The following is a 16224-nucleotide window of genomic DNA, read 5'->3' on the forward strand; positions in this document are numbered from 1 at the left end:
AAGCCAGGTTGGATGAGGCTCTGAGCAAACTGGTCTAGTGGAAGGGGTGTCTCCCATGGCAGGGGTGTTGAACTAGACAATCTTTTAAGTCCTTTCCATGGTCTCCAATTCCTACAATATCCTATTTCTACTTCACATGACATGGACAGGAAAAATAGTTATTACCTTATTAAAAAAAAAAAAACAAAACCAAAGTGCATACTAATGGTGCAAAATTTGCCAAAATTGGCTGAACCTTAGCCTTTGAAAAGAAAAAACAAAAATCCAAAACCAAACCAAACCAAAATGACGGACTGCAAGCAAATTGCATGTGCTGGGGGAAAATAACAGAATATTGGAATATTGTTTCCAAAGTATCAAGAACTTCCACTAGATCTTGCAGCTTTGTAAGTTTTGAGAGCTTAATTGAAGAAGGTGACTTAATTCAGCCCCAGCTGCCAAGCCCTGCTTTGGTCCCAGGGTTGCATTATTAGACATATAGCAAGATTTTGGCATCAGGCAGTGTCTCATTCCTTCTCTTCTACCACAGCTATGAAGATTGAATGTGGGGTAGAAACAGTACTGTAGGCATAAAATATCCAGCTGTCTGGATCATGCAAATTTTACAGGTGGCTGAAAAATTACTTTTCACTCACCTTTCACTACTTACCATGGAAATATTTGAGGGTAAGTTTATTTTTCACAGAATTTCTGGAGTGAATAGAACAAACACAAAGAAGAACATCATGCAGAACAAGTAACAAAACCCCTACAAGATTCCCCAGGGGAACAACCCTCAGGGGAACAACGACACAGTGTACTGAGCGTAAAGCAATACTAGCCCCAGCAGTATGAAATAAAAGAATGTACTTTTCTCTTAAACAGCAAAAGCTATGAATTCTTCCTGGTTACTGTTTGAGGATTTATGTTACAGAATAAACAGAAAAGTACATATCACTGTGGACAATATGAGCACTAATTACTTGTTACCAAGGCCGGACTTTAAGTTTGTTTGCTTAAAAAAGAAACCCAAACCAAACAAACACCACCACCACCACACCTGGTTATAAACCAAGACCTAAGGAGCTGCTGGCACTCACTTGAATTTGAGGAGTGAATCCAAGTCTGAACTACATGAAAACATCTGAACAATTGTGCATATTTTCTGCAACACGGACACTGTTTATCTTTGATCTTCTGTTTTATTTGTGTGACTTCCCAGCATCAGTGAATATATGATGAACAATACAATACTTACATTTTTATTTTGCAGCTACATATGAAATATCTGGTTGCTTGAAAGGCAAGAGGCAACATATTACCTTTGAGGTACATCTGGATGAAATGGAGACTTTCATTACAAATTCTGTAAATTTTTAATGGAAAAAACCCAACTAAAATTATCAAAAAGTTAGCTTAATATAGTATTTATTTTTACAAAAATTATAAATAATTTTCTAGTTATACCCTGGAAATGTGTTCTTTGCTTTGTAAACTAAAAATAATTGGTGTACAGAAATATTTTGAAAGTCAACTAGCAAGGGTTAAAAAATACAGAATAGTTAAAATAGTAACCATTAAAATTTAAATGTTAGTCAGATACCCAAATTTTACAGTGTCTGTCAGGATTTTCTGTTCTCTTTTAGAATGTCATTAATGTATAGAAGACTCCATAAAACTTTTTGTGAATGAAATTTTTATTTACACACTGTATCCAGAAGCAGATACATAATTCCTTATACAATTATTTTTCAAAAATGTGCAAGAAATTACTATAATTTTGTTTACAAATCAAAACACATTAAAATCAATGGACTTTGGATAATTCACTCTGTGGCGCGCTTAGTACAAACAGTGCACACCAGGTCTGAAACAGAGAAAAGTGTAAACCACAGCAATCTGAATTGCAAGTATTAACTTCATGGCACTCCATCATCACTATAAAAATTCTTTAACCCAACAGGTATTCATAAAAAACTCATTTCGAATTTTTCATTATCTGTGTAGAATTTAGATCACTTTCCAGATACAACAATGTCATATTTTTCACATTATGAACTACCATCTAGGCCATTTTTTATTTATAAAGAATGCCTGTAATTTTTCTTCTTTGCAGTCATAGAAAGATTTAAAGAAGTTAAATTGGCAATCATTAATTCATCTATAGCTTAGCTCAGAATTTGAAAGTTCAGTAACAGAGAAATACTTCTCATCATAGCCCATATATTGCTGGTATGCCATTTTAAATATATAATTCCAATATTCAGACAGATGAAATGCATCAAAACAAAAACTGCACAGATTTTACTTAGCCCAGAAGTCAATATTCACAGAAAGAAATTGGCTTTAACAAAATGCAAAGTCAGCTCATCTGAGAACAAAAAGTTTAATTAATAATTGCATTTCTGATCCTTCTGACAGAATTAAATTTTGATAAAAGATGGCATTCACTATGTCAACAGCAGGATAAGTGCTATATCCTTCAAACAGATCAAAGTATACAAATCACTTTCAGTTGTTTATAACACTGGCTTACAAAACAAAACTTAAAAAAAACCAGAGGAAATTTTGTGTGTGCAGATTTATTATTTCCAAATACAAGGTGTTGTTTTACTCTTCAAATTGGTAAAGTTATCAGTAATGTCAATAATTTCAGATACTGAAAGGAGTTTTATTTTAAAGTTTCATTTTCAAAACTAATTTTCCTCAATTCAATTGCATAAAAAGCATACCTTTTAAATCCTTAAACTGTTGTGCTGAATAAATAGCCATATTTCTACTCTATAAGAGCCATAGTCTGTTAGCTTTTGTTCCTAGTGTATTTACTTCCAAAGGTCTCCAAAATGTCCTCCATCATCTTTCTTTTATTTGTCAAAGACACTTTGTTCCTCTAATTTTCACGAAGCAGAAGTCAACACAAGTTTTGTGGTTATTCTGAGTGCTTCTAAATTGACTCATAACTAAATGCTAATGTGTTTCTTTTATATTAATCTTTATAATAAGAAATTGTAAGTATCTTTAATATTTTCAAAGTATTTTTTCTAAGTTCATTCTCCTGGCTGGCCAGACACCTCAGTATGAAAAAGTACTGTGAGGTTCTGATTAAAGAGACCTGTAAAAATAAGTATCTGTGTCTACTTACTACTGATTTAAAGCATTTGGAGCTTAGTAGAAATATCACCACTATTTTCTATTTGGAAGCAAATGCTCTATGGTTCTTACATCCTAGACCTCAACCACTTTTAAGTGTTCCTTTTGTGGTAGCTTTACGGCAGAGGAAATGACAAAGTTAACTTGACCTGATTAAGTTCACAGATGAACAACACAGCAAGGAAGGCAATTCAAAAACAGGATAGCTGCTTTAAAACTTTTTTTTTTATTTTAAAAAGCATCATTTATGAGTGAACAACTGAAATTTATAAAGGTATGGGCAAGAATTTTATCATGTGTGTTCTTGCACGTTTTTCAATTCCACAATAAGACCAGCATATTATAGCTTCAAATATTTAGGTTTCAATGCAATGACTGCTAAATTAATGCATGTGGTATAATATAAACATATGTTTAATGTATTCAATAGTGGTATTAAATGGCAATGAAAATATTTTATATACTATAATCTTTCAAAGATTCTGTAGAATGCATAGGCCCTCTAGTATGGGGAAAGAATTTTTAAAGTGAAGAAAATGCCAGAGGTTTTCTTCCAAAAGTATGCATCCGAAATCCATAAAAATGATTTTCTTTTTCCTCTCCACAGACAGAATCAGAACACTGTACCATACAATAGGTTATTGTGCCTTTTTGAATAAAGTTAGTGATCCTGATTCAGGGGAGGGGGAATGGGATATGACTGGGTAGGGAGAGAAGTCAGTAGAGAAAAAAAAAGAAAACAGAATACTCCCTTTCATACATATATTTCCATGGCAGAGCCAACAAATCACATGTATAGACTGCTCTAGATTATTTTCTTTTTAAAGTTTAAAACTTTATCAGACTAAAGAGGAAATCCTTATTCTCCCTCCCTTAAAAGCAAAGGCAGTCTTTATCTACCTTTGATTTTCTTTTTTTTATTTTTTAGTTAAACATTATGGTCAAAAAATAAATTAAAAAAATATAAATTTTGTCTATCAATTCAGGCAACCCAAGATGTAGTGCTACTGCACCACCTTGCAGCAATACTGTATTCACTCCTAAAGACTCATTTTAGGGGACAGAAATGCTAGATTAAATAATAAGAAGAAAATGACCCAAATAAGAAAGATGTATCAAAGATGGACTTTCTTCCTAAGGTGATCTTTACTCATTAGCCACTTCTACCAGAGATGGGGAATATGACATTTTGAAAGACAAAACAGAGGGGCAGAGGCATGCAAAGCAAAGCCTCTCAGCAAGGCAGAGGCAGGTGTCCCTCCTAAGCCAGCTACTACCCCTGTAGCAAGTAACTCATAAAAGTGATTAAAAAACTGGAGAAAAGAAAACCAAACTAAAATAGAACAGGAAAATGCCATGGATTAACCTTGCATGATGAAAATATTACAGTGTAGAACCTGTACTCCCCGCTGAAAGTCTTTTTTTCCCTACAGAAGGTTAGAATAACTGTAAGCTTTCAAAATGCCAGAATCTTTGACAGATATCATAAACACTTACTTAATTGATTCAATATTTCATATGTCAAAACATATTTCATGACAGCAAACTGAAACATATTCTGCGGTCACTGTATATCCAAACACCTCTTCCCAATAATTTGAAAGGCTAGGAGAATAGCATTTTAGAGATGCATTTAAACATCTTCCATATAAAATGTTATCAGTCCTGTTCCTTCCTCCTCAAAGGATATAAAAAAAGGGGGAAAATTATCCAAAAGACATTAGTGTATTACTGTAGTTTCTGAAGTAAAAGAAAAAGGTAGAAAAACCTTCTAGAAATGATAAAATTTCAAGTAGCTTGAACATAAATGTGGTAGAAATTATCCTATTAGAAGTTCTATCTCATCCCCAAAACGGCTTATAAATTTACGTTCCCATGATAACAATTCCTAGAGTCTTCCCACAAATCCAGGAAACTTCCTTCCCTTACTCTGCCAAAATAGACAGGAGGGAAAAGGAAAGAAAGAGGGGACCTGGTAGATGTTAATTTATTAACTGATGGCATGATTATAAAAGGTAATATTTTACAAGACCCCAATACCACAATTTTCCTTTAGGTACTATACATTAACTTTCATAGACTGTTTTTCAAAGGCCATTTTTAGAGGACAAAACACTGAGACGAGAAGAAGGCTGAACCAACCTCCTTAAACACAAGAGTGTACAGACAGTACAAGGCTTAGGAGGAAGGTTTCTTTTTTCCCAAAGATATGCCGCATAACCATGCTCTTATCACACAGCTCTGTCTATACATTGGGGCATATCTCTACAGAAATGTCTAATTACGACACTAGGAAACAGTTTTTAACTTAGATGTAAAATTGGTAATTTAGAATACCAATATGCTATTTATCCATGATCATTTTTTCCAGAGGTTGTTTTAAAGGAAAAAAAAAATCCATTCAACAAGTTTCATTTGACTTTTACTTATCGTTGAATACACATGAAATGTGCTTTCAATGCATAAAAATCACAGTGGATAGCAGCAAAGGACTTGGGGGAAATTAAGGAGAATTTGATCATTCACATTGTGATTAATCTGCACATTGATGAAAGATAGCTATTTCACACTTCTAAAAATAAAACTTGAGATCATTCTTTCCAACAAAACAAAACAAGAAAAAAAAGCCTCCCAAAATACACAAAACCCCCCAAAACAAACATAAATGCAAATGCATTACTTTTCTTTTACAGACAAAAATGAAATATTTTTATGGCAGCAAAAGATTTTGATAATAATGAAAGTCTGTAAACTGTAATTCAATCTCTTTTTGTTGTTGTTGTTCCCAAAGTGCAAGATGCAAGATTCCCGTAAGCTTTCAGTAGTGCTTTTCCTGTAAATAATCCTTCATTTTGTTTGGCAAAGGCAGTTTTTGAATCAGGTCTATTCTGGTGTACTGACGTATTACAAAACGACACAGGTACTGTAAAGAGCGCACCTGCATAAACCGTGACACTGGATTTGTCAGTCTCACTGGGTAAGTTGCAGATCCTGGCAGCCGGGATCTCGAATAGCAGAAAGCTCCATTTTCAGAGTCCCTGATTGAATGTTCAATTAAATCAACTATAGACGTATGTCCCTCCACATCTGGCTGTTCATAAAAACTAAACCTACCATTTGAGTGTTCAATTCTAGTGTGAAGAGTTTTTCCATGGGAACGAAAACTCAAACTTAAAAGATAACGATCATCAGAACTATCTCGGACGAGAAATGAGCCATCAGGCACATTAGCTAATTTTCCCTCTGCCTCCCAGCGTGTAATGGGGCCCCAGTACCATCCTTGTTTTGCAAGTTTTTTCAGTTCTTCTGTGAGGCTTGTCACAACCATAGGACCACTGTTCTGTACAGAGTCATAAACTCTTCCAACTCCCGGGGCAGTGTTAGGGTCAAAATTCAAATGGCAGTGCATACTTTCAGCCACATGGGCATCTGTGCCATTTAATCCATTGAAGTTCCTTTGGATTTGATTATTCTGCATTGGAGGTAGCAAAGGTGAGAGTGGAGGGACATCACTATGATTAACTCTTGGGCTTTGCAACATGACTCCTGTGGTACCAATCAACAAACCATTCACCGTCTGGTCCACAAAGATATCCGGTGCAACGACTACATCCTGATCCACTTGGCTCTCATCTTCATGGAAAGCATTTCCCCCCACTTGAGAAGAAACTGTCGAAACTTCCATGGGTGAGGAACTATCCAAACAGTAACTACGTGATCCTTCCAAAGGATACATTCCCTCATCTAAAGGCACAGTATACTGAATGTAGTCCTGAGGCATTAATCCAATAACTACAGGCACATGTTCATCAATATGAAGATGCAAGTCCCCGTTCTGAGATTCCGTATTTTTCAATGCATTGGTTTGTTCCTGGAACACATTTTCTGACTGCAAGTCATGGAAGTCCTTTCGAACACCATTCAGTGCTGGGCTTGGATTAGAGGAATGGACCAAGGCCTTGACTTTCACTTCCATTTTGATGCAAGTCTCTTCTGAATTTGTAGGTCGAAGTGGCCACGGAGTAGGGCTGTAATGGTGATTACGGAGGGAAGTGGATCTCAGAGGTCTTTGAGCTCGCACATCTTTGAAGGTTATTGGAGCAGATGAAGAAGAAAATGTGTCATCATCTGCAGAGCTTACAGATGGTGTGCTGCCTTTGCCTTTCTGTTTTTGTTTTGCTGAAAGCCTCCTTTTTAACGTACCCATTAAACTTTCACTTTTTGATCTATTTTTGCCTCCTTTTTCATCTTCACTATTGACTTCACAGCTAGCCAAATCTTTACCATAGCAGCTGCCAAACAAGGAGTCATCTTTTCCAAATTCACTTAATGGCTGCTGAACCATTACAAAGTCACTTTCATCTTTACTTTTATTTAAGTTAAAGGACTTGCGAATTGTTTTGAGACTAATTTTCTTCATTATGACAAGTTACCAAATCTGGGTGATCAGCAGTGCTTGTGGTGATACAGCCCTAACACACGAAGAGCAGTTTCTGCTTCATTTATGTGTTCTATCCAGCCTCATTTAACTTCAAGAGCCATTTCCTGAAAAGAAATAAACAACAATTACATTCACAAAAGAAATATTTCAAAAATTATCAATGAGGGTTTCCCCCTATCCAAACAAAACAGAAATTTCAGTACTTTAACAATGAGCATCACATAAAAGTAAAAATAAGGAGCTGACTTCGAAACAATCAGGCTCAAAAAATGAAATTCCTACATCGGCCTTGGAGATTTCCACAACTTCTTTCTGCTTTCAGCATGGTAATTTTTGGAACATCCACACATCTTATACTACACTCACAGGCATATATATTTAATGCATTTATAATTAATTTTCAAACATATAAATACTCTCTTTCCAAAGGCTCCTAAAAAATCCCCACACAAGTAACTACAGAAGATAAAAATACAGAAAACATTCTAATCAACAGAATTCCCACATGCAGGTTAAACTGTGATTGGTCCTAAAAACATGGTCTTATAAGGTTATACTTTCTCTACACAAGAAAGTTGAGTAATATTTAGAAGGCTACATATTTATAGGAAAACTAAGTGTAGTAAAAATACAGATTTTCCTTAACAGCAAAGTAAAGTAACATACATTTACAGCAAGTCCTCCTGAACTTCTGTGAAAGAAAGGATTTCCAATCTATTTTAGCCACAGAAAACCAAGTCACAGGCTCTTACTGCCTAAAATTATTAGAACTTTTCTTTCTCCAGTATTTCTGCCAAGACCTAGTGGACACAGCTGCTCAAGTTCCAGACAACTGCTCCCACCTGGTATCTTGCAGAATGAGGTACTCACAATTTTATCTTTTGGATTGTTTTTTTTCTTTACTGACATTTGACTGTGTTTTTGGGGGGGCTTTGGAGGGGCATGGTTTGCTTTGTTTTAATTTTAGCTAGACCTTCCAAAGTAAACAGCTCTGCAAAGAGAAGGACAACGCATGGGAAAGAGAAGAGAGGGAAGTTCTACTCGCACAGAAGTAGGTACTACAATTAGTAGTAACTGTTAGTCCACATACCTCCAAATACATGTGGTGTTAGCAGCACAACCTGTAGCAGCAAGCCTGGCTCCAGGCTAAGCATGGCAAGCTGAAGGAGTCTAAGAATCTTTCAAGAAATCTTCCAACCTTGGTGGACTGAGGGGAAAGTAAAACAGCCCTTATATACGCACTTCTCACTTTTCTCCCAGAGTATCACAATATAAGCAAACTGAGAAAAACAGTGCAATGGACTGAAATAAGTTTTATTGACTAAACAATGTTGTTTTCTTAAATATGCAGTTTTTGAATGCTTAAAACCATGGAAGGACAATGGTTAATATAACCAAAAAGCAGTCCACTGCCTATTGCTGTTGTCCAGCCTAACTACTGTGGTCCTCAAGTACACAAAAGCTGAAGGATCATATCCAAAGCAAACTAAAAGGTAATGTGAAACATCTACGGATTCTTAACTTCAAAACACTTGGAAAAATTTTAAGTAAAACCTTGCTGCTGGAGGGGTGGACACTGCTCCATAAAAAGCAGAAGTAGTAAAGATTGACTTACTTGGATTGTACCCTAGTCCTATCTGCATCAACCTATTTCAAAGAGTGGTTCTGTGTCCTTGTCATAACCTCTGATATTTCCCAAGTCCATCTTTAGAGCACTTTCAGATCTTTCCATTTCATTTTCTTAATTACCAAACTAAATAACACTTTCTTTCAATGGGGAGAAACTAAAAGGTTTCTCCAGTCTCTAAACTGATTCACTTTCTAACAGCAAAGAACAAACATGACCAAAACACTTCTTAGACAAAAGCCTAAGAATCAATTACTTGCTATAAATTAATATTAAGACTTAAAAAAAATAGAGCTAGTATTTTATTATATGTTCACTAGTTATTTTCCACTTTTAACATACCTGTTGCATCAGGAGTCATGAAATCCTAAAACACCATCCTCCAGTTACACAATGTGAACACAATCCTGAGTATGAATTTTCAAAGGTTAAAACACTATGTTTACTTTCCTACAAGTGCAGATAAAGGGAGATTTACACATCAATTAAAAGGAGACTTAACATGTCACTGACTTTCTAATCCTAAATCAATTGGATTTTACCACCTTTCCAATTTGCAGAACTTTTTGTCATATGTAACTCAATTAACCTACAAAATAAGTGAAAATTACAACTTCAGGATTGCATGCATCTCCTAAACTAAGAAAGTCAGAGCATTGATTCATTTGATAAAATTAACTCCGCTTTTGTGTGTGGAGCACCAGAAGCCTGGGAACTATCACATTAGCTCCACCTGTGAAATCCACATGTTCTCCAACTGCTTCTGACATCCACAAGCTGATATTATTTCCACTTTTCCAGAAATGTTCCCCCCTCCTTGCAGAAGGCACTATTTGCAGTTAACAATTTCATCACTCTTATGACCAGCCCCAGAACTCAAGGAAACAGCATGAAACTGAATCAAGGGGTATTTAGGTTGGATACCAGGAAAAGGTTTTGTGCATTGAGGGTGGTTGGGTACTGGAACAGGCCCTCCAAAGAAGTGGTCAGAGCGCAAAGCCTGATAGAGTTTCAAGAAGTGGCTGGACAATGCTCTTAAGCATATGATGTGATTCTTGGGGTGCCCTGCAGAGAGCCAGGAGCTGGACTCAATTACCTTGATGGGTCCCTTCTAACTCAGTATATTCTGAATTCTATAAAATGGTTAGTTTATTAGTTGTATTCTTGCAAAAATTCACATCAAGATATAAGAAAGGTTTGATAATCAACTGTAAAGCACATAAACAACATGCATCTATCCAGAAGCCCAGTTCATTCATGCAAGAGAAGACAAAAATTCTAGGTCGAAGCTCTTCAAAGTAAACCAAACACACTCATATCATGAGAGCAAGTCTCTAAACAAGTCATCCATATGACACCCACCCTATGACACCTCCTATACATATTTTATCCAGGACATGAGAAAACAAATACCCCCTGAATTCAAATACCCAAACTGATCCCAATACTCCTCTTTCTTTGCACATACTTAAAGAGTACTTTCTTCGCACATACTTAATTCTGGATTGCATATCAATATGTTTAGAAATGCTGTATAGACAGATCTCAATACAATCGTATGCTTGCAAGTATAGAATTCATTGCAGTCTTCACCTAATAGAGCTGGAGCAGAAGAGGCCAGGCATACATCCCTTTCTGGAATATATTAAAATGAATTACGCAACTTCTTCACAACCCTCAGCACAGCAACAGCTTTGCTAGTATTTTGCATCAATTACAGCGTGACTGAAGTCTCCCACCAGTGTGCTCTTCCAGTGCCATCTGCCTGTACAGTGAATTAGACAGCCTAACAAGAGATAACTCTAGAAATTCTTCTGGCAGATATTTGCAACTATAAACAGATTTGAACTCTACCAATGTATTCCTAAAGCCTGGTGACTATGTGTGCAGAAACATGGTCAGTCTGGAGCACACAGACTGAAAATGAGATTAATCAAATCCAGCAAGAGAATGAGATCTTAATGCACAGAATAATGTGAATGAATGAAATTCAAACTTATGAATTTTCATCACAAATTCTGCATTTCAGAATATTATGCAAGTTAACAAAATACAGGCCAAGTCTCTGGACAAAAACTACCAGATTATTACCGAGCAAAAACCACATCCCCTGCTGCACATAAAAATATGTGCAATGAAATGCAAAATATATGTGTAATGAAAACTAAATTTGCACACTTCACTTGGAGGAAGAGCAACTTTTCTCAATCACATAAAAATGTGAAATTACTAGTGAAGATAATTAGAGCTTAAAATTCACTTTACAGGCTACTTCTTGAAAACCTGAAAAGCAGGCCATGCAATAGTACATTAATTATTATGGTGGCCAGCACTGATGTGTGAAAAATTATGAGTTTTAAATATATATATCAGTTTCTGCAAAGCCAGTTTGGATATTCCAACATTTCAGATATGTTTCAGTAGATTGGAATCATATAGCTATCTCAAAGCAGTGTTTGCAAAAGTACACAAAAAAAAAAAAGTTTGATTATGCTGTCTTTATTTATTTCTGATCTTTTTCACACTTTTATGCTAGGCATACTCATTTACCAAGACAAACACTATAAACAATGCTGCCGAAATGCACTACAATAGAAATAAGGAATACCTTTAAGGAGTTAGGCTAGAAAACACCATACTGGAAACATACAGCAAAATACAACTCATGTGTGAACAAAGAATTGTCCTTAAAAAGTTTACTAAAAAAATAATCACAAAAATTACTTCAAATTATTAGGCTATGTTACTTCAGATAACTTTTCTAAAATAAATGTTAATCTGCTTATTTATTTCCATAAAGTAAAACAGCTGAGCATCAAATTTGATTTTCTTTTTAAACCCACATCAAACTGCATCATTCCTGAAAAGTCTCTCTTTCACTTAGAAATATATAATCTTTATTCTTATACTGGATCATCATAAGACTTATATAATTTACAATTTCAATTTATTGTATTTTAACATAATTAGGAAACTAACTAAAAATACCTCAAAATTGAAAAGTTTCTGCATTCCTGAGCATGACAATCATTAGGTTCTCATTACTGTCAGATAATGAAGCCTATTCTAATCTGCAGAAGTATGAGGTGCCATTCCCCTGCTTTCCTCAGATTCTCTCTGAAATATATTCACGTATTCTTTTGGAAGACCACGTCAAAAACATGACATCCTAAGGTAATGCAGATTTCAAGACCTGCATTTTGGAAATTCCTAAGTGTCTACATTTTCTCCAAAGTTACTAAATCTATTAATATGAATTATTGAGAAGTTGCTCTCCATATCCATTTGCATCAACTCTACTTCAACACTAGAGTCTGTATCACTGGAAGTTTTTCTTCAAACCAGTACATAAAATACTGACTCGAGGTATTTCCTGGTATGTACTCAGGGTTCCAGGCTATATGAGCACAAAAACTATGCACAAAATACTCAGTAAGTAAAGAGAGATTCAGACTTCAAACACCATCAGGTTCTAAAAGAACATACACACTACAAGGCAACTTTTGGCTTTTTCTCTATACCTGCCACAAGCACACTGAAGACAGTGAGGTTTTTCCCATCACTGATCTTCAAGTAAATTCCTACATTATACTCCTTTTCAGTAAGAACCTTTAAATGAAGTAATCAAAATTCAATTGCATACTCTTATATCTTGAAAACAACAAAAAAAGGTAAATTATTTTAGTAGTAGCTTCCTTGCTAATGGATGAACACTCCCCTAATATGATCACAAATTTTATAAAAGCCCTTCTGACTTGCATACCTGCTTTTCTAGTGAGCTCAAGGCTCAGATGTACAACTACACACAAAATTGGAACAAGGAAAAAACAGATGAAAAGCTCATCTGACAGTACATTACACTTATAACATATCAAGAGTACTTAAAGCCTCCTGATTTTAAGCTAACTAATCAAAGACCTGAACTGTGAGTTATTCACCAGAAAATTTATATTTCTACCCTCTATGATTGGAGCAGCTGAGGAAAGTATGGTGAAACTCTCTACAGGGTAATATAATTGAACAGGTTTTATAAGATTACAATTTAAAACAAACCAACCAACCGACAGTAAGTCATATCATTTAGTCATATCACCTCTCCTATTCTTTTCCCTCCTTTTACAAAACATAAAACAGTCCATGGACACTACTGTTGCAATACAGGATAAAGTAACCCTAATCACTACCAACCTTTAGCAGAGAATAACCAAGGTACATCTTTGGTAATACATAGAAAAGTGGGGTAAATTAATAACTTAATTTTTTAACTAAAAACTTGACACAGTGAAATTTTTTTTTTAGCACTTCTGATTTTGGGAATTAAAAGTATGCATAACCAGGAACACAGCCATTGGAAAGGTCCAAATACCTTGACTGCTTTTCCCTGGCCTGCTGTTGAAAAAGAATGCCCTTTAACATTTATATTTCCGTTTTTTTTTTTTTTTTCATTTTCTTTCTTTGAACACTATTTAATCCATGACTGCTTGCAGTAAGTCCTGTTCCTTCCCATATTTGGTTGCAGAATGGAATATTTCTATCTGATTGGTGATTTTCCTCTGGGGAGTAACTTAAGGGTGTTAAATGGCATCTCTATTATGGTTCGTATGTGTATATACAGACTTGTAACTATAATAATTTCATCACTACAATAGCCAAACCCAGTTACTAATATTAACAGTCCTCAGCCAAGGTTACATCTGTTACCCAAGGATGGTCGGCTGGGATCCGTATCTGCTCCTGGGCTACCATGGGCACACTAATGTGAGGGTGTTAAGCTGAAGTTGGCACCAGTTGGTACTGGCTCAAGAACACACACAACAGCATGATACCAGAGCTGCTGTTGGAGGAGGAAACTCCAGGGAAGCTGGGTGGATGACAGCCAGTAACCACTTGAGCCATTCCTGCTAGATCTCTCACAAACTGAGAATCAACACCCAAACAGGGAAACAAGCAGACTGTACTTTTCATATATTTACTAAAAGACAGGCAAAAGTACCATCTTTCATCACGTTCTTTTAAGCAAACATACAATAATAAAGCATACTGCTAACAAATTGTTTCAAGCATGTAGAAAAATTACCAGAAAAATGAAACCACAATTTCGCTCTAAGACCCAGATCAACAGCAAGGGAAAAAAGGGCAAACAAAAATAACCCAGCAGTTCTATGCATGCCAAGGCACTGAAAAAGAAAAAAAAACATTTTTGATGAATTAAATGAGAGAAGTCACTAAAGAAACCTGATGTGTTCACGTGTTTCAATGCAGAAAATCCTATCTATTGACTGAAAATAAACCTTTGCTTTTAGTTTTCACATAGCTGTGCAGAAGCAGATGAAAAGTGGGAATAATGCTCAGTCAGGCTCTGTTTTCATTTTTTACTATTTTACAAGAATGCAGCAGCCAGCCTTGCAGCAGACTGTCTGTCAGCAAAAATTAGGTAGTTTCATAAGCAAAGGTTAGACTTCTTGTGAGAAAATGCATGAGAATTCCTTTGCAACTAAGGGTCCATCTCCCACTCCATCCTGACAGAAGATTACACCAAGATGTTTCCCCTCCATTGTAAGTAAGGTATGGGGTAGCCTCAGCTTGATAATGAGGATTTATGCTTATCCAAGATATTTATGCAATCCTCTTAAACCATATCATAGTTATGTTAGGAGTCTGAAAAGCTGTAAAACTATAATGCTCTACAAACCAGCATTTCATTTTACAATACAGACCAACACCACATTCTGTAAAAAGAATCAATTTTAAAACATTTTTGCTCTAAGACGGCAAGGAACAGATTCTGTACCTACATATTTGAGAACAAGGTAATTGTTTGAAATTAATATCATGAAAATGAAATGAAGAACAGAAAAAGCACAGTAAAAACAAAATAAAACTGCACTTCTGCACTTATTTTCATTGAGAAGTATGCATAAATATCTAAATGCTGGAATGTGCGTTGAAAATAACATAATATATGTAATTGTATGGATGCAGGTACTAAAACCCAATGCAGTTTGGTTTCTGAATCCTCAGTTTTGCACTTCCAAACATAATTTTAGAAATACTATCCATCCATTTCAAAGCATATGCCAGAAAGACAGAAATAATAAAGCAGACCATTCTCTCAAAGTGGTTTTTTGTGGTCAGCAACAATCTGACCACTCTTCATGTTAGTGACAAAATAATATAATTGTGAGAAACACTTTTCCAGCTCTTCCCAAAAAGGGAAAGAAAACACTCAGCAGACATGCAACAGCTAAATAGCACCACTTCACGTTGACTTATATTGATTTTGGTTTCACTTTCAAAGTTCAGGCTGGTGTTCCTAGAGCAAGCACAGAAACAGTGTACAGCTTCCAAAACACGAACCAAGACAGCTGAAAAAGGCCTGCTGCAAAAAAAAAAAAAAAAAAAAAAAAAAAAAAAAAAAAGATGAGGAGACATTAAACAGGTACCATGAATGATCTTTTCCTACGTGCTATCAGAACATACATTCAACTTCTCAGACCAAAAATCTATCACCAGTGAACATCACAGTACGAAAGGCATATACCAAATGGGCAATACAGAAATACACCACTCAGTTAACACTAAATGCTACATTACATGTTTGTTTCCTGCTTCCAAGGGAAAAAAAATCACTAGGAAAAAAAAAAGGGAAGACATTGTAGGAGAAAGAGGAAAAGACAGGAAAAGTAACAGAAAGAGAAACCTCATACCATATGGTACCATTACATAGATGATCATTCTGGGAGATATTGAAAAACACCTGGAGGACAAATCAGTCATTGGTCACAGCCAGAACACGAGAGGAAAGTCCTGCTTGTCAAACCTGATTTCCCTTTATGACAAGGTAACCCACCTAGGTGATCAGAGGAAGCAAACTGAAGTTATCTTTTTGGATTTCAGTACTTTTTTGTACTGTCTGCCACAGGATCCATCTGGACAAAATGTCCAGCACACAGCTGGATAAACACAGCATGGGTTTGGTGAGCAACTGGCTCACAGGTCGGGCACAAAGGGTTATAGTGAATAGGGT

General features: G+C 35.7%; 1 protein-coding gene across 8 annotated transcripts in view; it reads right to left on the reverse strand.

Annotated features, from left to right (window-relative positions):
• Positions 1–1658: 1658 nt before the first annotated feature.
• The window catches only part of SOCS6 (suppressor of cytokine signaling 6), a 28356-nt gene continuing 13790 nt past the window's right edge, over positions 1659–16224 (reverse strand). For 4 of the 8 annotated variants that reach the window (XM_030265914.4, XM_072924470.1, XM_072924469.1 and 1 more), the window contains 2 exons: positions 8661–8777; positions 1659–7674 (listed from right to left, as the gene is read on the reverse strand). In XM_030265914.4, coding sequence (XP_030121774.2) covers positions 5948–7549 — 1602 coding nt within the window. In that variant the 5' untranslated portion in view covers positions 7550–7674; positions 8661–8777 and the 3' untranslated portion in view covers positions 1659–5947. The remainder of the gene's footprint in view (positions 7675–8660; positions 8778–16224) is intronic. The other 4 variants (XM_030265918.4, XM_030265916.4, XM_030265917.4 and 1 more) reach the window with 1 other exon arrangement.

Source organism: Taeniopygia guttata, chromosome 2, assembly GCF_048771995.1.
Source record: "Taeniopygia guttata chromosome 2, bTaeGut7.mat, whole genome shotgun sequence".
Classification (NCBI taxonomy): Eukaryota; Metazoa; Chordata; class Aves; order Passeriformes; family Estrildidae; genus Taeniopygia; species Taeniopygia guttata.